Genomic DNA, 26,658 nt, shown 5'->3' with positions numbered 1-26,658 from the left:
GGGTGGTAGCTCAAGCTCCATAATGTCCCACAAAAGATCCCTTGTAGCATTTGCAACCATATGGAACACATTTTCTAAGCAGCTTTCATGGGTCCGGTCTTGAGGACCCGCCTCTAGAGGGATCCTAATGTTACTCCTACAACAATCTGCCTGCTGGAGCAAAGATCGCCCAGTTTCCGGCAGAAATTAGTGTCTATTAATAGATAAAGATTTGTCGTTAGCCCTTCCAAAAGCAAACACATTAGAGAGATCAGATGTGGAATTCAATTTGGGAACACCCCAATCAACAAGACACCTTCTTATTTAAGCTTAGGTTTTAAATGGTTTTCTGTTCAGTCATAACATGTCAGAGTAAACTCAGAACCTTAACCCGGATCTGTTGTGTTCGTATCCCATACACTAAAGGATTCACCATGGGAGGAATAAGAATGTAGAGGTTGGCCACAAGTATATGTATATAAGGTATGATACCGTGGTTAAACCTTTGTATGACGACTGTGGTCAAAATCGGAATAAAAAACACTGTCATCACACAGATGTGCGACATGCATGTGCTTAGTGCCTTCCAACACTCTCCCCAAGTGGAAAGTCTAGAGACAGCCCTCAAAATCATGATGTAGGAGAACATTATAAATGATATATCCTGAGCCCCAGTTATGAGAGTGATACTCAAGCCGTAGATGATGTTGACTGTGATGTCCGAGCAGGACAGTTTTGCAACTGACATGTGCTCACAGTAGGTGTGGGCGATGACATTACTTTCAGAATAGGACAACCTCTTAACAAGATATGGGTAGGGGGCAAGATACAGGGCACTTCTTAAAAGGCAGGACAGCCCTAGTATGCCTGTCCATTGATTGCTTAAGATTGATGTGTACCTGAGTGGATTGGTGATAGCAACGTAACGGTCCAGGGCCATCAAAGCAAGAACTCCGGATTCAAAGGAAGTAAAGACATGAGCTATATACATCTGGATGAGACAGGAATTCAGATACATCTCCCTTGAACCAAACCAAAATATTCCCAATGCTTTTGGCAAGACAGAGTTTATAATAATTAGATCAGCTCCAGCCAGCATGCACAGGAAAATAAACATTGGACGATGGAGGCATTCTTCTGTTTTTATAATGAATAAAATTAGAGTGTTTCCGAAAACTCCAATGATATACGTAATAAAAAAAGGGATGGAAATCCAGATGTGTGCGTATTCGAGCCCTGGAATGCCAATTAGGATAAATGTTGGAATTTGGAAACCAGTATTGTTCAATGCAGTCACGTGTTCCAACAAATTCTTACAAGATGTCATATCCGATGATATACCAAAGAGTCTTCTTTTCCTGCACACAAAACACAAATGATCATCAGATATAACAAGTTTCCAAGTATTTCATCACAATCAATAATGTGGATTGTTATAGGACAATGAATGAGACTGTATTTAATGACTTTTATTAAGACAGTAGAAAAGGGAAGATAATATTGACAGTATACAATTCACAATTTCCTAATTTCAGTCACAATATCAATAACCCAAACCCACATCCTGTTTGAAATACATTCTCTTTGATGGATCTAACTTTAGTTCTCTATCAGTCTTGTGCCAGGATTTTATCTTGTTTAATCATTTTATTGGCAGTTATTGGCAGTAGAGAGAGCCACAGGCACTTGTTTTCATATTCCTACAGATTCTCATATTATTCTCATACATTTCCACTCTACCTCTTCCGAGATTCTTCAAATAAATAGGCAAAACCAAAACACATGTATCCAGCTACCCTCATGCCCTGCACATTCGGGATATTATTGTTCAGATAATTCTAGAGCACCTTGTTGGCGGGAAATTCAATCTATATTTCACATCAAACTATATTGGACTGTTTGTTCTTAGCATGGATTTTTCAGGTTCTAATATTAACATGTTTGCACTCTTTGTCTGGATGGCTTTTACCCCAAATGTATATGCTATTGTGCCTGAAAATGTTCCTTCAACAGTATTTCTAAAGATTGAAAGTTTTTATGTTCTGTATCTGATAAGTTACTGTCCAGGAAAATGGTGATTCATACAATTAATGTAGATGTTTTTTTCAAATTCGTATTTTATTGAAATTTCTAACCAATAAACACATAAATCACAAACATTCCAGGGGTTCTGGATTTCAATGGCGTCCAAGGATGCAAAACCAGAACCAATGCAAAATAACTCCCTCCCTCTTCCACCCTCCCACTCCCCTTCGTTGGTACTTTCCTCACATTTGCATCCTGCACAGTTTTGTCCTCCAGTCCCTCCACTTCACGAGAATTAACGTTGTAAAGTCCATCATTTAGCCCCTTCTCTAAAGGTGGTGTTCCAGTGTATAAACCCTATGAGAGAAGATTCCCTCCTTGGGTGTTACTCTGGTAAATTCACCTTCTGATGGACCTTTCCCCAGATGGACCCACCGCCATCACTCCTCCTTCCTCCCATCACAGGTCAGTTCAATATTTTACACTTGGAGGCTACTAGGCCTGATTCATGTACTTCTCAGTGACCACTGGCCATTCCATCTCACAAGGGCCCACCAGGTCGTGAAGGCCTGGTGGGCCCTTGTGAGATGGAATGGCCAGTGCTCACTTCATACATACAGATTCATACCCACATTAATCCATTCACTCTTACCTGGGAGGGACTCGTTCTTCCACTTGGTGGCTATGCATGCCCTTGCCGCTAACAACAGAGACGTGGCCATTTTAGGTTGCCCTGTTTAGTCCCCGTCCTCCTCCTCGATCCCAAACAGAACCACAAGGGGTGATCTCTGCCTCACAACCCCGTCTATGACCTTTATCCACCCCAGAATCTCATCCCAGTAGACCTGGACCCTTGGGCAGTCCAACCGCACGTGCCAATAATCAGCATTCCTCCTGCATCCCCTCTAACACTTGGGACTCGTGTTAGGGAACATCCTGGAGAGTCTTACCGGGTCGTAGTGCCACCTGTGCAGTAACTTGATAGAGTAGAGTTCATATTGGCATGAGATTGAGGTCTGGGTGACGTCCGTACACAATCTGTCCCACAGGTCCGGTTCAATGGCAATCCCCAGATCCTGTCCCCAACAGTCCCTCAACCTGTCCGTGGAACCCCCTTCACAGCTAACCAGCGCTCTGTACATGGCTGATATCAGCCCCTTCATCTTGGTTCTTTTATCTAAAAGCAATTCAAAGGGTGTAAGATCTCTCTGAATCTTTTCCTTCAGGTGAGACCCTGTAAGAGTCCCTTTCAACTGAAAATACATAAACACAGAGAGCGTGCCTACTCCCAATGCCTCCTCCAAATCCGAAATAGCTGTAAAATTGCCACCCTTCTAAAGTTGACCTATCCTCTCCACCCCGGCCTCGTACCATTTTTGAAACCTTTCAGGATTAGGAGTCATGCTCCTGATTCCTGGGACCCATAAATGACCCAGTGGGGAGGGCCATGTGGTAACCCCCCTCATGTCACTCCCTTGATGCCAAATGTCCCACAGGGTTCCGACAATTGGGTGATCTCGAATCCTTTTTGGAATTCTATTCATAGGACCCCATAGCCACTCCTTGACAGTTGCAGCGGAAAGAAAAAGATTGTCCAGTAACACCCACTGCAGGTTGCGCTGGGACCGAAAATGGGGTAGCAGGACCCTGAGCTGCGCCGCCTTATTATATGACTTAATGTCTGGGAAGTCTACCCCCCATTTTCTTTATGTAAGACCAGAGTTTCTCTGGGGATCCGTGCCTTTTTCCCCTGCCAGAGAAATTGCGAAGTGGTATATTGGATCTCTCTAAAGAATCCATCAGGAATATGGATTGGAAGCATCTGGAACATGTATAGGACTCTGGGGAGAACAACCATTTTGAGAGTGTTTAGACGACCCAAACATGAAATAGTGAGCGTGCTCCAGTTCAAAAGGTCTTCCTTTGGGGTGGGGAGGGAATTGGCCTCGAATAGACCCCCACATGATCTAGTAACATTAATGCCCAGGTATTTCATTTTATCCAGCTTTATCTGCATGCCCAGGGGAGTGAACCTTTCTATTTCCTTGTTTTTAGTCTGATCTAGGGAAAGAAGTATGGACATAGGCATATTAATGTTCAGCCCGGCTCTTCAGCCGTACTGCTTTGTCAATGAGAATGCCACTGGTATAGATTGAAGCAGGTTTCTGACATAGAGGAGCATTTTGTTGGCGTGCAATGCAGTTTTATATTCCACCTTCCCCACCCGAAAATCCCTCAACCCCCGGGTCGTCCCTGATCTTTTTGTCCAGTGGTTCTATCGAAAGAGCATACAGTTCCTCTCCCTAGTCCGAACCAGTGGGAATATCCTCCATTTAACATTACACAGGCGGTGGGGGCCTTATAGAGGGCCAACATTCCCCTTCAATGCCAAACTTAACGAGGGCGGCTTTGAGAAAGCTCTATTCCACCCTATCAAAGGCATTTCTGCATTGAGTGATAGGAGGGTCAGGTCCCCAACCATGCCCTGGGACGTCTGGATCATATGTAGGGTCTTCCTCATTGTGTCTGCACCATGTGTGCCCTTAATAAACCCCACCTGATCCGGGTGGATCAATGCCGGCATGTGCCCTTCGAGTCTGGAAGCTATGATCCTGGTATAGATTTTCATATCTATATTTAGTAGGGAAATCGGGAGGTATGAGGCCTAACTCCGAGGATCCCTTCCGGCCTTGTGAATTACGGTAATAAGCGCCCGCCCTAAGGCTTTGGGGGCCTTCCCTGTATTCATGATATCATTAAACAGTTCCGTCATGAAGGGTAACAGGGCTGGGAGAAAGGACTTAAAGAACCCAGCTATCTACCTGTCCTCCTCCGGGGCTTTGCCAAGTGTTAGTCTGCTCACTGATCTTTTGACTTCGTCCTCCGAGATGGGCAAATTTAACATCTCAGAGTCCGCGAGGGAGAGTTTCGGCAGGTGAATCTCAGTGAGGTATCGGTCGGAGTCATCCGCATCCTTGCTCACCTGTGAGGCATAAAGGGACGCATGAAAGGCTCCAAAAGCACCCACTGTACTGTCACCCGATGCCTCTGTGTCTCTGCCAACACCGTCTAGCTCAGTAATACACCTTTCAGCTCATTGCCCCCTCAATCTAGCAGCCAGTAGGGCATCCGCCTTATCTCCTTTCTCATAGAATTGTTGCTTCAAGTATTGGAGCTTTTGGACTATCTTCCCTTATTCCAATAGTCTCAACTCCTCCCGCTTACCCCTTGCTGCAGCAATATGTCCCTTTCGTCTGCCCGACTCCTCGTGTGCTTTTTTGTCGTGTTTAGATTTCTTCTCGTAACCTGACTTCTATTACTCCCCATTCCCTCTTTCCCTTGAGCCTCCCCTAATGTGGATCCCTCTAGACGTAGCCTTACCAGCCTCCCAAACAGTGTCCCTCGCAACCTACCCAGTGTGGTTTATTTTTAAGTATTCTCCAATCTCCTCCATCATCTCGTTGCAAAATACGGGGTCCTTCCAGAGAGACTTGTTGCATCTCCACTTCGTCCTCTTGGGTGCCAGACCCCCCAGTAGAGTTCCATGCCGTGGTCTGACCGTGAGATCAGGGTGATCACCGAGTCTTTAGCCTCCTCCCATAGTTCCCTCGATATGTCCATGTAATCAATTCGGGTGTACGTACTGTGCAGTGGTGAATAAAAGGTGTATTCCCTCTCTGGGGGGTGGAAGTGTTGCCATATATCTCTCATCCCATGACCCACTAGCGCTGCTTGGAATTCACAGTGTCCCGGACCAGGCTGGTCCTGGTCTGTGTTCCGTAGTGTCTGTCTATCGAGTTCCATATCTACCCATATATTGAAGTCTCCCCCAAGAATGAGGTGGCCTGTACACTCTACCAGAATCTAAGATGGCCCTGGTTTGGGGCATAGACTATGGCCATCGAGAAACGTACCCACCTTATGTTCCCCGAAACTACCAGGGTCCACCCGTCCACATCCGACCAGACCTTAGTGATCTCCATTCTCAGTGCTTTGTTAACCAGGATCCCCACTCCAGCCTTTCTCAGCGAGCCCAACAACCAGTATTGGCTACCTATCTGTGCACTCGGGATCCTCTACTCCTCCAATTTGGAGAGTCTGGTCTCCTGAAAACACAGTATGTCTAGTTCCACCCACCGGAACTCCCTCACCGCCTGCGGCCTCTTTGTTGGTGAATTAAGCCCTTTGACATTGAGAGTGCCCTCTTTCAACGTGTCCCCACCGGGGACCCCTTGGGTTAAAGCCTTCAGGGTGTCTTTGTTAGGAACTCCTTTTTTGCCCCTTGATAGGGGAGTGGACCTCAGGATGAACGTACTGCAGCGACTTAAACAGTAAAATTGGACCTGTACCAATGGATTTCCCTCTTTGTCACCCCCTTTTCCCATCCCTGCCTCTACCCCAACCCTCCCCCTCGGGCGTCAATTCCCTCCCGGAAATTCCTCGCCATTTCTGAGCCATTGACATCACAAAGTCATGGGTCTAATCCCTAATCCCAGTGGGGTGCCCACTTTCCTATATTTCCGTGCGCCTGGGATGTGCCCCCTCCTCGGATCTTTCAGCTGCCACCGGCCCTCATCATTATTTTCTCTTGTGGCGTGTGGTGTCTGCTCAGAGCCCATAAGCTCCCCAGTGACCCTGTGTATGTCGTCTGCTGTGGAGAGCCGGTACCTGCAGCCCTCAAATTCAAAGAAAAGATCAAATGGCATTGTGACATCAACCAAAGCTTAATAACAGTTACATAACGGTTGTGATGCAATTTTATTATTACAGGAGATTTGTAATGTCACTACTATCCTCTAATAACACAATTACTTCCAGGCTTTATGTTCATTTTGCAGGCAGCCGTGTATTAAATATTGCAATACACCTCAGACCTTATAAAGGAACGTGGAATTCTGTCTTATTCCTACATTAGGTCTCAGTAACTTGCAATATTCTCATAAACTAGAGCAGAGGGTACTTTAAGCACTAGATTCATTTCAGGCACAAATAACAAACAAATAGAAATAAGTCGTGGAGACAGAACCACACAAACAACCAATAGAAATTATGTCAAATAGACACATCCACGTGCAACAATAGCCTTATAGACCAAGAGAAGTGTCATTAACACAGTATAATGACTCACCACCAAGTTATGACCCAAGGCAAGGACAAGGAATAAAAGCAGGAAAAGGATCATTATCTCATGCAATATCGAACCCTCCCAAATTCTATAAATCCATTAACCTACAGTGACAGTACCAATACATGTTTTAGAGTTTTCGTGCTAAATAATAAATGTTGCTTTATTTAGGCAATATACCCCTCTCAGGGGGCATTATTTTATTTATTTATTGAACATTGGTATGGCACCTATACATCCGAAAGTGTTTCCTGGCACCACAAGACTAAGGGGGAGGGAAAAAGTAAAGGATAAAAAACAACAATAAACGGCACTACTAGGCCTGTGACATTCGGATTGTGCAAGCAACAGAAACTGCAGGGGGAGGGGCAGGGGATGTAGGAAGGAAGGGGCGCAGGGGCTGCGTTAGTGCTAGGGGTGGCCTGGGGGGGGGCAAGTGCTGGGTGAGGTCTGGAGGGCAAACACTATGGGGGAAGGGGTGAAGGGTCAGATAGTGCGAGGAGGGGGGTGGGCCGAACTCAGTAGTCTGATCAGGGAAGGGTGCCTGAAGGCAAGTGCTGGGTGCTGAGGCAGACTGGTCAAGGGGGGCCTGGCCGCTGTATGACTCAGAAGGGACCAGACAGCCAGTCGTATCAGCAGAGGAGCATTAGCAAGAAAGGGGGAGAGGGAAGGAGAAGAAGAGGAAGGTTTTGAGAACCTTCCGGAACTTAAGGAGATCCGGCTCAAGTGTAAGAGGGGCAGGGAGGACATTCCAGAGGGATGCTCCTGCAGAAGAAAGAGATCTACCCCCCCCCCCCCCCACACTCTCTGCTTGGAGAAATGTCTGACCTGCAGAGAGTTAGAGCTGGAGGACCAAAGCACACTAGCAGGGCAGCATTTAGTTATAGAAAGTTGAATGTAGCACGGTGCCAGGCACAAGAAAGCCTTGTGGATGATGCAGACAGTCTTGAATTTGATCCTTGCAATCACCAGGAGCCAGAGAAGAGCTTTTGGGGCAGGAAAGATGCGGTCCCTGGCCTTGAGGCCAAGGATAAGTCTTGCAGTTCTATTCTGGATTGGTTAAAGAGGGCGAACGGAGGAAAGAGTCAGATAAAGGAATAGGCTTTTACAGTAGTCCAGCCTGATGGGAAGCAGAGCTCTGGAGACATTGAGTTTCTGGGGGAAGGAGAGGAAAGGGAGAATGCTTCTGAGGAGGGGGTGAAGCTGAAAGTGAGACTTCTTGGCAAGGTCAGCAATATGAGGTGAGAAGGAGAGAGAGGAGTCGAAGATGACCCCCAGGTTTTTTGCCTCACAAGAGGGAGAGGGGGGGGTGCCCAAGGAGCGGGGTCAGAGAGTAGAGGGGAACGTTGTAACATGTGGGTACCAACGAGCAGTCTTACTGGCATTAAGACAGAGATCATTAGCAGCACACCATTACATGAATAGCAGTCAGACAAATGGCAAGGAGAGAGGAAAGAGGGGAGGTAGAGGAGGGAAGCTTAAAGGAGAGCTGAGTGTCATCCGCATAACACTGGAAGTGAGGAGAGAAAGTGGAGATAAGGTGGGCAAGAGGAGCAAGGTGAATGTTGAAAAGAAATGGCGAGAAGATAGAGCCCTGAGGGATGCTGCAGGTAGAGAGTGAGGTAGAGAGAAACGGGCCCATTTGAACCTGGGAGGGCCGATTTGAAAGGAAAGAAATCAGCCAAGCCAGCATCCAGTCTGTGATGCCCAGAGTGTCATGGTGCCGGTTGAGGAGGGTGACATGATTGACTGTGTCGAAGGCAGAGGATAGATAAAGAGGATAGATCAAGGAAGATGAGAACAGATGGAGAGTTGGACTCATGGTGTGAGAGCAAGTCTTCACGGGTGTTCAGGAGAGCAGTTTCCATGCCTCTGGCTGCTCTGACGACAGACTGGTGGTCGTGAAGACAGCCAACAGATTCAGTTTGACGGATTAGTTGGGAGATGACCTACTTCTCCAGAGGTTTTCCCAGGGAGGGCGTAGTGGAGATAGGGTGGTATTTCACAAGGCAGGAAGCATCTGCAGATGGCTTGTTTAGGAGAGATGCACAAGGGAGTGCTTAAGAGGTGATGGGAAGGAGCCAGTGTTAAAAGAGTGATTGCAGAACTCAGCCAGAGCGGGAGCAAGGGGGGCAATGTTGTCCTTGATAGTTCTAGAGGTGCAGGGAAGCACCTGTTTGGAGGCAAGTTTCATGGAGCAAACAGTCTTGGTGACCCCATCCGGGGCTATGTGAGAGAAGGAACGGAGTAGGAGGGATGGAGAGAGAGAGGCCAAGGGAGGCCTAGATGCAGGTGGAGGAGGGTGGGCAGTAGAGGAGAGAGAGAGAGAACAGGATGGCCTGAGTTTTTTTGGAGAGGTGGGAGGCCAAAATCAAGCAGAGGGCCTGAAAAGAAAAAGGAGAAGTAGAGATTACAGTAGAATTGGCAAGTTCCTGACAGATTTTGAAAGGTTCACTTGTGTTATTTGTGGCCCCACTTGTTATTAAATAAATTAATAGTTTGGGAACCGGTTATATGCTCTCTGCCATTACCTGACCCAATAATGCCACCACCCCCACAGAAGTATTTTCCTATTAGAAGCCCAACATGTTTTCCAGTGTGCAAATAGTGTGTTCTTAAGGGCTGTCATGTACTTATGGTGAGGGAAACTAAAAGTACTCCCTTCCACCTTTCTTTAATGACCATTCATGCAGCAGGAAAGCACTAAACCAGAAAGTGATCATGGCGCCAGCGAGGGATATGGCAGCCACAGGTAAGTGGGGCATGAGTTGCAGTGGATGAAAGTGTGGGGAAGTTGGATGGGGAGGAGCATATTGAGAGGGAAGGTGGGGGTAAATGTGTACAGGACATCTTACCTTAAGCTCATCCGAGAAGACAGCACACTCGCACCTCCAAAGAAGTTTGAAATATGAGTAATACATTGACACATAGCCTGCATTCCAAACTTTCTGTGATTTGCAGGAATTTGCTGGAATGCCCCCAGATCACCCCTGCCAGTTATTAACACTGAGTAAAGTAAATAGACAAACTGAGTAAGTAAATTAAATGTGGACGTTGTCTTTCTAACTCTAGAATTGTAATTGTAAACTTGAATGAAATGAAATGCGATTACCATAAGCATGCATCAGGTGTCATGTAAAACTAAACAGTAACTCTTTAAGACAAACACAACTTTTCCCCATGTTTTAGAATTCTCTTTCATATGTTAAACAGCATATTGCCGCAAAAAAAGAAAACCTGTTAGGCAAAAAGAAAATTATGCCTCCCGAGGTCATTAAGGCTATTAGCAAATAGTGGTACAGAGAAATCATGTTTTGGAGGTGAAGTAAAAAACGTTAGCTGAATAATGAGAAAGTAAGTTGACAAACTCAGTAAATTCAATTTAGTTTTATTTCATTGTTTGTAAATAATTATAAGGATGTCTTCGAATGTTAATCAGTTGAATTTCAAACTTCGACAAACTGCAGAGGGTTTAACATGAGGATGCATTTGGGGTTACGTTAAAATAAACGGTTTCCCTATAAGAAAGTGAAAACAGGTTCACATGCATCAGCTTTCTCTTTTTATGTTAAATATGATGTTATGATATTGCTGTGAAAAAACAGCTCCTCCTAGAGTGGAAGCTTGGAAATTACATTATAGTTTCCTTGACTGCTATTGAAGTGGGAATGTTCCGAATGCAGTCAATACCAGTATCCATTGACTGTATTCTGATCATTCCTACTGGCTGGGAGGAGGTCATGTGCTAATGAACAATTACAGCATTAAAAATCACACTCTTTACTGGAACCTCATCTAAATATTCTTTCTTTCCTCCAACGGCTATGAAAAATGTCAGCCAAAACAGAACTCAGAACAAAACAAAAAAACAGAGTGCAGATAAAAAACAAACGTATTGTCACCGGCCAGCACTGCAGCTTGTGGAGGAGGTGGAACTTCCTCCATTGAGGGTTCAACTACGTTCACACTAAACGTTCACATTCGTGCTAGTCTTTTTCTCCTTGCCGGCTCAAAAGCAAACCCCACCCCTTTCTCCCTGAGTTGCAACCTTGCTTCCTTGTTTCAATCTACGGTTTGCAAAATGCTAGTTTACTCTTTCTTTCTATCCTGCCTGCCTGACTCCTTTATCTCTGCGCCCTCTCCCTCCAGCTACTAGCTACCACAGACTCATGTTTTTCAGCCGGTTCACGGCTCCTCCGTGTTCGATTCTGCCAGTCACTTCTTCCCGTGGCTCTCAGCCGGATCGGCTTCCCCGCAGCGCCTCCCCTCTCCGTGCCTATACAGCCGGAGTCTTATGCATGCCCTCACACTTGCATAAGCGTTCTCCAAGACTATTATTATCCACATTTGGCTCCGCCACGCTATGCCCTGCAGAGGTTTTTCTCAGTGGCAGAGCTATGGCTCTCATATACTGCAGAAAGGTTCCACTCGTTGATTTCTCTCCTCGCGGCTCCTCCACGTTCCACGTTGTTTTTCCTTGCTTTGTGAGGTAATCAGCTTCAAGTGGATTTGGAACCATACACTATCCTCCTGTCTCTCTGGCACCTGTTCTAAACTACCGCTATCCTTTATCCGGATTTAGCAGTATCTTTAAGTGTCAGAGAAGGTCTCATAAGAGCTCTTGCCTTGTCTATATACTTAGGATACTTACCTCTGGAATTTCTGTACTCAGAAAAAACGCCACCGGATCTCAGGACACCATCTTCTACGAAGGGTTTTTTATGCCTCCAGCTTTTTCTCTTCAGCGGTTCTTGTCTTGTCTTTCTCCTCAGCGATAAAAGTGGCTTCCTCTCAGGGTCGGCCGTATCTCTTCAAAGAGAGGAATACTTCATAGAAAAAGGGATTTAAGACTCCATCTGACCAAGAGGTAGTATCCACAGAGGAAGATTCAGGTGAGGAGGGGGTAATAGCTACCAACGGGGTCAGTTTGCAACCCCCGTAAACTTCCTCTACTATGGCTACCGCTGAACAAGTCCAGGAGTTGATAGCTGCAGTTCAGGGGCTCTCGGCTGAGCTACAGACAATCAAGGCTTAGAATGACATTCTTAAGCACATGGTCACTGCAAGGGACAGATCTACAGACCTCCCACCTATGGCTTTGGCTACTGGCAAGTACGATGGCTCACCAAAGAAGCTCAAAGAGTTTATTGATGCCTGCATTGTATACTTCATTGTTCCTTTCGAAATCTTAGCTAAGATCAATCCAGTTGCCTTCAGACTCAAATTACCTTCTGCTCTCAGCAGATTACATCCCGTTTTCCACTCTTCTCTTCTGCATTCCAGATTTTTTTTGTGGCAGGAAGAAACCTATTCAGACAGCAGCACACCCGGAGTCCGACGAATACGAGGTCTCAAAGATCTGGGACTCTAGATATCATAAGGGGTGGCTCCATTACATGATACAATGGAAAGGATACCCTCTGTCAGAGAATTTGTGGGAACCTGTTTCTTTTTTTAAATTTTTTTTATATGTTTATTTTAAACCAAGGCAAGGTAACAAGTTTACAGCAAATGCAACACATAGCATAACATATATTTCTTGCCTGTAATGTCCCCTCTCCCGAAACCTTCCCCCGCCCAAAATACCGGTGAGTTTCCCGAACACTTGCGCTTCAGACTTTCCACCTTGTTTTGTGTCTCTCCTTTCAGGTTGGGTCGTGGTCCCCCAGGACAAGCCGGGCGCCAGTGGACTTAAAGGTCAGATCGGGGAATCTCTGGTTATATTCCAGCACTGGGGCCCAGATATTCTGAAGGCGATGGAGGATTCCGGCTTTTGTCGCTGTCACCTTTTTGGCAATCAGGATGTCTCATAGTTTTCCCCACCATTGGATCATCGAGGGGCCCTCCGGGGCTTTTTAGAAGTGGGTGATCACTATTTTCCCTGCCAGGAGACATTGGGTTAGTAGTTAGCTTTGTTTCCCGAGCGCGGGTATGTCCCTGGGCTCGGGTCCCCAGGAGAACGGGCCCAGGGTCTGGGGGAGTGGGGTCCGGGTGATTTGTTCGATGACCGTCAGGCATTGTTTCCAAAACTGTTGGGCCTTCGGGCATGCCCACCACATGTGGAAGAATGAGCCTGGTCGGCCGCATCCCCTCCAACAAAGGGGGTCAAGGGAGTTGTTCATGTAGTGGAGCCAGAGCGGAGAGTGGTACCAGCACAGTAAGATTTTGTACGTGCATTCTCTATTGGTGACGCAGGTAGATGCTGCATGAGTTTGTGACCAGATGTCCACCCAAGCTTAGTCATGTAAGCGATATTCAATCAACACTACAGCTAAGTCAATGCCTAGTCTGGGATGCTGAGGAAAACCCTTATTAATGTATTTTTATATCCAGTTCAGTACTCTTGTATAACACCCCCCTCTTAGAATCCCCTGACCCCACTGAGCCAAGAAGTAGGTTTGTTTTGAAAATTAAAAGGTTTATTTGGACAATTCAACAATATATATCTATCACACTTTATAAATAAATTGATAACTGATATCACACTTCAGAATATGACCGTGATCAATAATGGATAATGTTACAGTGGTACACTAATTTGGTTACTTAGGAGTAGTGTAGAGGATGAGGTAGCTGAAAATGCTTGATGGTTTCAAGGAAATGCAAGGTGGAATAAAATGCAGTACAGAAATAACCTGTTATGATTGTAGCAAAAGGTAATATGATCACTTTTTCTTTTGATAATTCACTCCCCCTATGCAATACAAGAAATGGAAGGAGAGCATACAGTCTTCAAGAATCCCAACAAATCACACTTTATAATGCAATACACAGTTCCAGTTCTCCCAGCAAGCTTAGGGAAAACAGGAATGAGTTTTAAACACAGGCGAATTACTTTAATGTGGTTTGCAAGGAAGTGAAAAGGTGCTAAAATTGCTTTTAATTCCCTCTAGAGGTTCAGGGTAGGTGATGGCTACTTTATATTAGTTCAGGCTCACTTTAACAATACTCTATGAATGATTAGCAGATTGCAAACGAATTTTAGCAAAGAGAAGCAAAAAGCTGCTGATTTCTACAGATGAAGAAATCGGGCCAAATCGCAAATCGCGGTAAATTTCGCGAGTGCTTGTCTCGCAATTACGGAAAAAGTATAGGGAGTTAAATCTCGTTCCTAGCGCAAACGGTTCCGGAGATACGGATGATTTAATAAAGGTAGATTTTCAGATTTAAAGTAAAACTCAAAATGACAGGTGACAGCTTGCAGCTGCAGAATTGACAGGTGACAGTTGTGCAGCTTTAAAAATGACAGATGACACCATTTTTAGGAGGCTGTTCTAATTAGGCTAAAGTAGCTTGAATTAGATTATTATAACTAAGAGATTGGGTTCTGCACAGTTCTGGCAGTACTCACAATATATTTTGGGCAGGAATGGGCCTCGCCACGGATCTGGTCAGGTTTGGACTGGACTCCGGTTCTGGTCTCGGCACTTCACAGTGATCTGGGTCAGCTCTCTGGATACAGCGGCCCGTGGTTCTCTGGATCTCTGGTCTGCTTCCGGTCCGGATCAAGTGGATGCTGGATGTAACACTGCTTTCTGGGTACTGGCAAAAGTTCTTGGCACAGAATTCAAACAGCTCGCCCGGCTGTTGAATAGTTTGGTTAGGTTTGCAGGATTCTGAAGGCCTGCTGAGAATACTTTTGCTTGCAGTGGGCCTTCTAGGTTCAAAGTTCTGTAGTCTATGTTTAGCTTGGAAGTATAACTGTTGGATCTCTGGATGTGAAGTCGTCGGTCAGCATGCTCCGCAGCAAATGGAATTGAATGTCCCTACCTGTCCCAGCAGTCTCTTTTTATGTGTTTTAAAAGTGGTTGGAGAGGCTAGCATCCCTAAGCCTGCCCCTCTCTTGATTTGATAGGTCAATAGATTCTTTGGTCCCTGATTTGGGAAGGGATAGTGTGTCAGAGTGATGCTGTAGGTTTTATGGTCAGAGGAACCTCCCCTTGTCAAATTTAACACAAATCTATTTCTGATCCAAATACATATTTATCTATGTACCATTTTTCTCATATTATAGGTCCAGTTTACATATTTTCTGTAGCACCAAACCATCCGATCCATGTCTTTGTACGATGTTGTGTCCACTGATGACAGAATTCTCCCCTTTTCATCCAGATAACGACCTCTAAACCTTTCCAGATTTTACACAAATGTGCACCAGGGAGATGGGTTTCAGATGATAAAGTGTCAGATTTTTAACATGCATACATTTGGAGTGAGACCCTATTTTCCGCTAGCAACCCCCAAGAATACACCACAGGGTCCTAACGCCTCTTAAAACGTGCACAGAAAAATCACAAGAGCAATGATATTAATTATTTAATTTTGACCAGTCCGCACTATGCGTTATCTATCTTTTTAAAATTATGCTGTGGTCAAAAAGGGGTGTGGCTTCCCACATCACAGGGTGGAATAACTGGTTTATCCACTTCCCCCAAGCTCAGCTGCTAGTAGAGGCACTGCCTCTCCCAGTTTCCCCCAAGAGGAAGCCATTTTACGGCCCCCCAATATAACATTTGCCTGAGCCAAAGAAGGCCCATTGTTCAGTTTTCTGCAGTCCCCAGCTGCCACTCCCCTTTCAATCACAGGGCCATGTGACCTCCTTTTTGTGGGGCAGCAGAATGCAGCCAGGCCTGGGAACACAGCTGTTGATCCTGTTTCAACTCCTGTCGGGGGTAGTTGTCAAGCAGAATCCAGTTTCATTAAGCCAGGTTTCAGCTAAATGTCACTTTTTGTTCCCAGTTTTCTACATTCAAATCAAACTGACAATGTTTACACATGCAGCTAGAATGCTGATTCTAAGTTCAAAACTATGACATTTCAACAGTTACAAACTATGTGACACTCAATAGTCCCTCATTTAATTTAAGCATTTCGATTTTGGTGGTTTTCAGTTCAGTTTAACTTAAGCTGCTGACCTCCACAGCTCAGCCAGTTTTGTTATGAACATGGTTTTTGGCTCTTTTTCTTTCCAGATTTTGTATGCACACAAAACTTCATTCTGCCAAATGTCTGCTGGTGTTCAGTGAGATTTTTTAATATCCTGCAATGTTTGAAAGCTTGCATTCAGAGAAACCAAGGTGATTTCAAAGGGCTTTTTAAGCTAACAGGCACTGCTGTTTTTCCTTTGGCACACATTCCACTCATGGCACCCCTGGCCCATCACGCTCGCACTGGTGGGTGGAAGGTTAGGCGACCATTTTGGTGTGTGCACAAACTGCGCGGTTCTCCTGGATTCTGGCACACATGTGGGCTTTTTGGCAATCTTAGATTTTCTAAGCCCACAGCACCAAATGTTGCAGCTTAATGACTCAAACGTGGGTCAATACACCTGACAAAGCCCCCCCACCTGACTGCACTTTGAATTTGAGTCGAGGGGGAGTTGGGTGCGAAGAATGTTTTGACCCACGCACTGGTATGTCCGCATCATCTTCTTCCAATTCCGCAAATGGCACAGTTCAGCATCTTTTCCTCAATCCGGTTGGATCGATCGGTTCTCCTCGCCGGTCCTGATGGGAATATTGGGCGGTACCCCAGGCCCCTCGGGTCTCTGCTCCCGGTCCCCGGTCATCCTCCTTGGTCAGTCTCCAGGTTTTCTTTCTCCTAGGATGACAAAGGAAAGCGGCAATACCTATTCGTAGACATTTCTTCCCCACCATTGATATAGTGGGGTGGCATATACATTTTATAGTCAAAACATTTTTAACAAAAACAAGATACACTTATAAGACATTTTTTTTTTCCAAATCATAATATTTTAGAGACTATATGTGGGATATTTCAGGGTTGTAATTGAATTACTCTGGAGCGGTCCCCTCTGGTATTGCAGAGGACTCCTCCAGTTGTTGCAGAGTGTGCCTGGGATGGCAACACTTTAGCTGATTTATATGTACCCACTTGTCTTCCCCTTCCGCCAAACCGCCTTTGGGGATGCGGATCTTGTAGGCAACAGGGGAGATCTTGTCTATAATTTCAAACGGTCCCTTCCATGTAGGCAAGAATTTTCGCTGTTTGGCCTGGTTCCTTTGGAAATTGTATAGATAGATTGTATAGATAGACCCGATCACCCACCTTATATTCCTTTTGGGTAGTTTTTAAATCATAGTGGGTCTTCATGCTCTTGGCTGATCTTTCTAGATTCCGCTGAGCATGGGCAAAAGCATGCTGAAGGTGTTTCCTTAAATTCTCCACATACTCATGAGTTGTGGAGGCATTTATCAACGTTTGCTCTTGGGTTCTGTAGAGCAAATGCTGGGGAAGCACCATCTTGCGTCCAGTCATCAACTCAAATGGTGACATTTTAGTTGCAGATGAAGGGGTAGATCTGATGGCCATTAGAACCAGAGGTAATTGGATATCCCAACTTGGCCCAGAATCTGCCACACACTTTTTAAAGATGCTCACAATGGTTTGGTTATATCGCTCTACTGCTCCAGAAGAAGCTGGCCTGTAAGCAATATGTAGCTTCCTTTTGACTCCCAGTATCTCCCACATCTTTGTCATTACTTCACTGGTGAAGTGGCTACCCCTGTCTGACTCAATCCTTTGAGGTAGACCAACACGGGAAAAGATGTGGTTAATCATCAGGGCAGCTGCTGTTTCTGCCTTGCAGTTTGGGGCTGGGAGACATTCCTCCCACTTGGTAAACAAGCATGTAACGGTCAACATGTACTTTTTTCCTCTAGACGAGCGGATTACATGGCCTACAAAGTCAATTTGCAAATCTGACCATGGCAGTGTCATCCCCCTCTTTTGGAGAGGTGCACGGTGTGTGAGGGATGATGGCTGAAATTGTGCACACACAAGACACCCCTTCAAGTATTGGTCGATGTCCTGCCCCATGTGTGGCCAGTATGCAACCTCTCTTAAGATTTCCAGTGTTGTGTGAAACCCCCTATGACCGGTGGTGGCCGCATCATGGGCGTGACTTAACATCAGGCTTCGAAATGAGGTAGGGACCACCCACTGATCATGGCCAGCTTGGGATTTCCTTACCAACAAACCGTCTTGGATTCGGAACCTTTTTGGACATTTCATCAACACTCTTAGGTCCTCTTTCCCAATGTAATCGGTATCCGTCAGGGGAAAGTTCTCAGGGTCCTCAATGTGTTGGTAAAACTTACCAATTATTGGATCCCCCTTCTGAGCTGTAATCAAATCAGCATCAGGGGTCTCCTTACTCCATTGTGCAGTTGAAAGATCATTGTGAGCATTTGTCTGGGACCTCGTGATAGCAGTGACCTGGATTTCCCCCAAAAGGGACTCTATTTCTATTAGATCCCCTTGGATGGCCCCGGTTTTGGCCAGCTGATCAGCTAAGTCATTTCCAGTTTTGTCTGGTCCCTCTACTTTGGAATGACCCTTGATCTTTTTCCAGTAGATGGTCATCCCATTCGATGTGACCAGATCATCAATGTTTTGAATTAACTTCCCATGTTTCAAGGGTTTGTTATTAGCACATAACATGCCTCTGGTTTTCCAATTAACCAGGTGCTCCACAAACCCGTTCCGTACATAATCCGAATCTGTGACTATGACTAGTTCGTGGAGTTGATGTTGGACGGCAGTGAGGATGGCCTGATGCACAGCCATCAACTCTGCCACCTGACTACTTCGGGGACCAATTTTGTATCCAGCAGAGGGTTCTGGGGACTCATTCACCCATGCGTTCCCTACGCCGGCCACCAGTTCTTTCTCCCCGTTGTTGTCAACGTGGTAAGAGCATCCATCCACAGAGACAGTGGGCATTCCCTCACACTTGTCTTCTTCAAAGACGTTGTGTGGGGAATTAAGGTATGCCTCCATGTTGTCCTTGATTTTTAGACTTTCGTCCTCGAGACAGTTTTCTCTGGCACAATCATGCAAGTCAGCCAGACCTTGCGTGAGGGGACTCTTCTTTTTTTGGCCATATCTGACCTCTACGGGAAAGCCTTGCATTGACAGAATCCAGGAAGTAATTCGGGAATTACTCACATTTCCGGCCCGGATTCTGTCACTTTGGAGGTATTGCAGAGGCTGGTGTGGAGTCTCCACTATGATGTGTTCCCCCTGGATAAACGGGCGGTAATTCTTCAATGCCCACACCGTTGCCATGAGTGCCTTCTCACAATCGTTGAATTTTTCCTCCACAGAGGATAAAGTTTTGCTCGCATAGGAGATTACTTTATTGACCTTGTCATGCTTTTGATATAATACTGCCGTCAAGCACGTATTAGAGAACCCTGTCTCCAGGAAGAACTCCTTGTTTCTGACAGGGTAAGCTAGGCAAGGCGCTTGTGAGAGGCTTCTTTTGAGTTGTCTTACTGCCTCGGATTGTTCTGGACCCCATTCCCACTTGACCCCCCCCCTTCAGGAGATGAATCAGGGGTCTAGTGATCTCTGCGTGGCCCTCAATGAACTTTCTGCTGTAATTAGTCAGACCAAGGAGGCTCCTTAGTTCCCGCAGAGTTGTGGGATCCTTCAGTTTCTGGAGTGCTTCCACTTTCTTTTCTTGGGGACAGAGACCCTGAGGAGTAATCTCATGCCCCAAGAAATTAACACGGTTTCTACACCACTGTGCTTTCTGGAAGGAAAGTTTTGCTCCGGCGGCCCTCAACTGTGTCAGAACATATCGGATCTCCGCTATGTGTTCTTCCACAGATGAACTTTTGATGAGGACATCATCTACATAAGCCAGGTTACCCCTCGCACCTATGTCGGGCATGGCCTTATGTAGGAAAATGTTGAATTAATTGCCGGAGTTGAGGTATCCGAAGGGAGTCCGGGACCATGTGTACTGCTGGCCCCCAAAGGTAAAAGCCAGTTTGTATTGGTCATCCCTACTGACAGGCACGGTCCAGTACCCATTGGTCAGGTCTATTGCAGTAAATACCTGTGACCCCTGGATCTGGGCCAGCCCTTGGTCAATGTAGGGAAGAGGCCATCGGGAAGTATGGACCCGTTTGTTGAGCTCCCTAAGGTCGGCGCAGAGTCTCCACTGGCCGTTTGGCTTCATATTCCCAGCACCGGATTATTGAAGGTGCTGTGTACTGGACGGATTATTCCCCGGGACTCAAGGTTCTTAATTATTTCAGTAAGAGACTCCTTGGATGCGAGAGGCAAACGATATTGCTTCGCAAACACTGGAGTCATTCCAGGGTCCGTGGGAATTGTTGTGGTGTGGATGTCGGTGCGACCACAGTCATATGAGTCTACCGCAAAGAGATCTTGGAAATCCAAGAAAACTTGTTTCAACTTTTGCTTCTGTTCCAGAGTCACGCAGGCATCAGCTAGGTTGACTCTCTCTTCCACCATCTGCCTGAAGCCTGGAAAGACTTCTGGTTTGGCTATCTCAGCAGCCTCCTCCAGCTTGGTGGAGAAGTCCCTGGTCAGAGTGCTGATTTGGACTGGGGGCTTCAGGTGGGAAAGGCAGCCCTCATGGACCTGGGAAATTACCTCATCCCTCCTGAAGTCACAAGTCACATCTTCCTTACCATAAGGGCAAGAAGTGTACACCAGGAGGTTCCCCCCATGCCGGGTGAAAATCCTGTCTAGTGTTGTATTGTCCTCACTGTCACTGTCAAAACAGTCCTTGGGGATCAGTCCTAACAGTTAATTTCCTAAATCAATGGAGAAATGTCGGTCATCAACCGCCATTCCAATAATGGTGCCTGCGGCTAGAGTAATACTCTTTAAGTCGCTGTTATCCACCTCTATTGGAATGGTGTCATGTTCTATGTTGACTAATGGTGTTGGGTTTACCCCTAACCCTTGCTGCTGGAGAGAAGCATTTAGATGAATATAAGCATCAGGGTTTTTCAATTTTTGTCCTCTTTTAACTTTCACTACCAGGGAGAATTGTCAGGTCCTTTCTGGGATGGTGACATTCTCTTTGATCTGAATTTCAACTGCATAAGGTAGCAATTGAGCTGACCTAAATGCTTTTTCTGGATCATCAAAGCCCATGGGATTATCTGCTAATCGGGACCAAGCTTTGAAGTTTATTAGGCCCAAACTAATGGCAAAGCGATTGAGAATGTCACTGCCTAAGTAAAAGGCGGCAGTGACGTCTCGCACGACCCAACAATTATGGACTATGCTCTTGTTGCCAATGGAGATTTTGAGCATACACCTGCTTGGCAGGAGATGTTTGGAATTAGGTGCTTCCAGGTCCATTTTCCAATTGTCTAGCAGTTTGAATGTGGGAATGGCTGGATCTTTTGGGAGTTGGCGGAACATGGCTTCGCTGATGAAGCTCTTACCGTTGTTCACACACACTCGAGCGGGAACAGAGTCCTTCCCATCATTTAACTGAACAGGGATGAACAACTGCTCTCCAATTTGCTGAATATCAGTCAGGCTCTGAGCTGATTTCACATCTTTCTGGACTATAGGAGTGGGAGTGTCTGATTGTGGATTGGTGAAGAATTTCAGAGTGTTTCCTTCCAGTGTGGAATACCACCTTAAACTGGAAGGAAGGTTGATTTTCAGAAATAGAGAGGACCCCCCATCACCAGTCCGTTGTCCTACTGCTATTACTGTCACATCTGGAATCTGGCTATTCTGGAAGTGAAATTCTACTTGGTCAGATTTTTGTTCAACCATGTGGCAGGTGCCATTTAAACTAACATGGTTGACACTCTGTTTTAATTTTATTGGTCGGCTAGTCTGGGTCCAGAGGACCTTGTTTACGCAATCTATTAGGGGTGACAACCTTCTCAGGAGGTCAATCCCTAGTAAACAAGGGGTGCCCTCTGGAGTCACTACTATGACCTGGTGTTTCACCTTGTGTCGCCCAATTTTGATGTCCAAATCTGCAATCCCCTCGACTGGAATTTCCTTCCCGTCAAAGTTCCGCAGTTGTCCAGGAAGAGAGGTGAGAGGAATACGGTAATTCTCCCCCCTTCCTGCATTTAGTTCCTCAAAGGCCCTTTTGGACAGAAGGGTAGCTTGGGATCCAGTGTCCATCCGTGCCAAAATTGTACCCCGCCCCTGTACTTGTACCGGGGCATAGTATCTTCCCTCCTTCTCCTCAAGGGGGCACAGATAGTGCACATTTTTGGACAACTGGTGGGCTAACTTTCTGGTTTTGGACATTGCTAGTGAAGAGATTTGGGCAGAATTTTGTGGAGAGCCTTGGGAATCTGAAAGAAAAAGTTGGCAACTGGAGATCAGAGCCATTGTGGGTTCCCCTGGTTCCGGTTCTGGGCCACCCCCCCCCCCTTTTTGGAGGCAGTCACCAGGATGGGTTTGAACCAGGGGATTTTGGTATTGTCGGTTCTGGGATGAGATGATGGGCGGCGGTAGCTCAGTCTCCACATCTCCCCAGTCTGAATTGACATCCCTTGGGACCCATTTTTCCTTGGGAGGAGTTCCTCCATCTCTGAAGGAGAAGATCCTTTTCCCAGGATCTTCTGAGGATCCCTCTCCCTCAAATTGGAAGACCTGTACCTCCTCCACAAAGTGGGTCTGTTTGGGTCCTTTGTTTCTACTACCCCCCCTCTGCTCCTTGGGAGGCAGACTTTCAGGGGCAGGAGATTTTGTTTCCGGTTCCTGGTTTTCCAGGGGCTGTTTACAAGTTGGGAAGGAAGCTTCCTCCAAGGCTTTACACCCCCCTTCCCCTTGTGCCTCCTCCCTGGGAACCAGTGGGTTATCGGGGTGCTGCCCCCGTCATTGTTCTGGAGCACCAGGTCCAGAGTTTGGGCCATTCTGAGGTGGCATGCTCATCTGAGGGTTCTGTTGAGCCCTCAGTATGTGACCCAGATCCCGTGCCATATTTTGGACCTGGCGCTCAAGTTGTGAAACCCGCTCAGGCTGATACGGGGCTCTATTTTCTCCCCTGGGCTGATCCCGGGAAGGGTAGCTATCCCTTCTCTGGTAGTACCCCTGGTTGGGAAGATTTTGGTACCCCTCCACCCTTGGCCTCCCCTCTCCCGGATTGGATTGTCTGGGCTCAGGGAATTGGGGAAAGAAGGATGGATGATTTTGGGGCTGGAAATTGGGTGGATACCTGGGGAAAAAGTTCTGCCCAGGATTTAGTGAATTTCTGCCCTCCTGGGGGAAGTTAGGAGGGAAGTTCCCCGGGTCAGGTGCTTGGCTGGATCCCCCCCCTTGGGCTGGAGGAGTCCACACATAACCCAGGATGGGTCGGTTTCCCTTGTAGCAGGGACTTACATAATCAGGGGAGCGGGGGACCCCATTTGTGGGACTACCTCCTCGACTCCCTGTCTGTGACTGGGCCGAGGGCCTTCTGGGCTGTGAATTATTTGGTGCAGGCAGGTTTTTAGGCCCCCCCATCTCCAAATCTAAAACGGGGGCAACCTTTACCTGCATCACCTTGGCAGCAGCAGGGGTGCTGTTGGTTTTGGGGTTTTTCGGCGCATTATTTTTATTTTCGATGGGCTTCTGCACCTCATAGATCCGGGTAGCCTGTTCAATGACCCAGTCTAAAGATCTTTTCTCATGAAAATCTCTCACGAGCTGGGTCATTATGTATTTGGGTTAGGCATGGAAAAACCTATTGATAAATTCTCTGCTATCCGTGCGCACCCTTCTGGTGGTCTGCGCAAAAGCACGCTTTAATTCTTGCACAAACTCTTGTGGGGCCTGATCCTCCCCACATTGCAAATTGCAGGCTGCCTTGCGAGCCTCTTGAGGATTTCTGTGCACAGAAAAATGTTTCAAGATGGCCGCCCTGTATGTGGAGCACCTTGAATGGTTTTGATCCTGCAGCCCCGCAAAGAAACTGGAGTATTCTGGTGAGAAGGTCCACTTTACATATTGAATACAGCTTTGGCTGTCCTTCAAATGGAAAGTCTCCATCATTTGCTCATAGAGCTCCAAGTGTTCCCAAACAGAATACTTGGTGTTCTTATGATAAGGCGTGATGACACTCCTTATTGCCTTTATTTGTTTCAATGGGTCTTTAAGCAAGGCCCTTTTTGCCTTATTGGCCTTTTTGGTTCGGGTAACCCTGGTCCATTCATCCTCCGACTCAGAAGCACTGCTCCCAGAGGTGCCCGTCTGATCTTCCAGGTTTTCCCGGATTCTGCAAGCCTGGGAATGGCTGGCAGAATGTGGGGACGTGGTCTCCTGTGTCCTGTGACGCTCAGAGGAGTCTTCAGATCCGTCCTTGCTACCAGGATTTGCTGGGTATCCCCCCCACTGCCCTAACTGGGCAGAGGTTTTCAGGATGCCCTTAGTGGGCCTACTCTCCTGGGGTTCCCCACTAAATTGCACTGTGCTTGGGTGCAAATACCCGGATGCCCGCCCATCCATTCCTGGGAGGTACTGGCCTATGAGCCCCATACTTCTAGCTGGATAGTAATCTGCCATCCCCGTGGCCCTGGGCTCATGTGCGCGAGGAGACATGGGGGTGGCAGAGTCCAGGGACTGGGAGAGATGAAGGCCTCTGGTACTAGGGCTCCTGAGGTTATGCTCAGGAGTTTCTCTTTCCCAGCGAACCTCATCTCTATCCGCCCCTGCTTCCTGTTGCAATGCAAGAGCCTGTGTTTTCAGTTCCTCAGTTAAGGCCTTACTAGACTCTATCAGTCTCTCCTGCATTGCTACCTGTTGCTGGAGCCTACCATTGTGCTGACAGAGAGCCTCATTTTCTCTAAGTGCCTCCTGATTGCTCCTGGAGTACCGGGCCAGTCTCTGCTGCAGGAGGGTTACCTCCTCAGTCCCATCCCTACTGGCCTTCTCCTTTCTTGCCAGAGCCTCCTCCACCCTCCTGGTGTGATCTAGCAAGCCCTGATGCTCTTTTTGGAGGTCACCCAGCCCCTGGAGGGCCACGTGATTTTCTTCAATTTTTCTTTTTAAATGGCAGACTTCCTGGCCTAAGGTATCCCTTTCCTGACCAAGAGCCTGCATTTGTGACGCCAGGTCGTCCCTCTGCCTTTGAAAGGCACCAGCTTTCTGGCGTTCTTCATCAAACTCTGCCTGGGTATCCAGGTCTTTCAAAATCAATTTATTGCTTTCCTCTTTCTCTCTGTCTAGTTGGATTTGCAGGGTGGCTACCTGCTCTGTGCATGCCCTGTTGAAATTGATCTGTTGATCCAGCTTTTTCTGGCTCTGCAGTAAGGAGTCCAAACTGTCTTGGTGCTCCTTCTGCAAAGCCAGAATTCTGGTATCCTGGTCTGTCTTTTCCTGTTGCAGTATATCCATGTCCTCTTTTATTTTAATGATATACTGCCTACTATCATTTTCTGACTCCTGGCTCCTCTGCAGCCTCTGCTCAGAAGAGACCAGGTCAGATTGGGCCTTTTCTAACACCATCTGTTGCCTATTTGCCAGATCTTGGCCTTCAGCACATTTTTCCTGCATGGCTCCCATATATAGATACAAATATGCCGCTATCCTGGCAATCTTATTGTGTTCATCTTTGGCCTTAGAAGCCATATATAATTCACTTAGGGCCACATGTAATGGACCCTGATCTCTCCATGTATCTGACCCTGTTTCAGTGACCTGTTGCGCGATTGCCTGCAACCAGACCGTTTGGTCCTGATGAGTCCACTCACCTCTCACAAATAGCTTATGTAAGAAGTGCTCTCTGGCTATTTTCATATCTACCAAGGTCGTCATTCTGGAATTTGAGTTCCTTCCTGACTTACAGAAGTTTGTATTTTATTTTGCAAAACAGACCGTTTCCTTAGAGCGTTCCTTTGAGGGATGCTTTTACAGTGTAAAACAGCGTGGTGATCTAACCGGATATGTGTATCTGGTCAGTTGGCACACTGTATTAATCTGCACAAGTGGTAAATCTGACCCAGAATATCCCGGATCCGAGCCCCCACTTTTGTAAGCGATATTCAATCAACACTACAGTTAAGTCAATGCCTAGTCTGGGATGCTGAGGAAAACCCTTATTGATGTATTTTTATATCCAGTTCAGTACTCTGGATGAAAACCCTTGTATAACACCCCCCTCTTAGAATGCCCCTGACCCCACTGAGCCAAGAAGTAGGTTTGTTTTCCAAATTAAAAGGTTTATTTGGACAATTCAACAATATATATCTATCACATTTTATAAATAAATTGATAACTGATATCACACTTCAGAATATGACCGTGATCAACAATGGATAATGTTACAGGGGTACACTGATTTGGTTACTTAGGAGTAGTGTAGAGGATGAGGTAGCTGAAAATGCTTGATGGTTTCAAGCAAATGCAAGGTGGAATAAAATGCAGTACAGAAATAACTTGTTATGATTTTAGCAAAAGGTAATATGATCACTTTTTCTTTTGACAATTCACTCCCCCCCTATGCAATACAAGAAATGGAAGGAGAGCACACAGTCTTCAAGAATCCCAACAAATCACACTTTATAATGCAATACACCGTTCCTTTTCTCCCAGCAAGCTTAGGGAAAACAGGGATGAGTTTTAAACACAGGCGAATTACTTTAATGTGGTTTGCAAGGAAGTGAAAAGGTGCTAAAATTGCTTTTAATTCCCTCTAGAGGTTCAGGGTAGGTGATGGCTACTTTATATTAGTTCAGGCTCACTTTAACAATACTCTATGAATGATTAGCAGATTGCAAACGAAT

General features: G+C 46.3%; 1 protein-coding gene across 1 annotated transcript in view; it reads right to left on the bottom strand.

The window, feature by feature from the left end:
- Nucleotides 1-346: 346 nt before the first annotated feature.
- Nucleotides 347-26,658, bottom strand: part of LOC138528136 (olfactory receptor 52E5-like) — a 47,538-nt gene continuing 21,226 nt past the window's right edge. The window contains exons 2-3 of the mRNA XM_069639589.1: nucleotides 4,827-4,987; nucleotides 347-1,337 (exon numbers count right to left, since the gene is read on the bottom strand). Of these exons, the coding sequence (XP_069495690.1) occupies nucleotides 347-1,337; nucleotides 4,827-4,987 (1,152 nt within the window). The remainder of the gene's footprint in view (nucleotides 1,338-4,826; nucleotides 4,988-26,658) is intronic.

This window comes from Ambystoma mexicanum, chromosome 7q (assembly GCF_040938575.1).
Source record: "Ambystoma mexicanum isolate Mex_15411 chromosome 7q, UKY_AmexF1_1, whole genome shotgun sequence".
Lineage (NCBI taxonomy): Eukaryota > Metazoa > Chordata > Amphibia > Caudata > Ambystomatidae > Ambystoma > Ambystoma mexicanum.
Note: the sequence above shows the minus strand (reverse complement) of the source record. Positions and strands in the feature narration are given on the sequence as shown.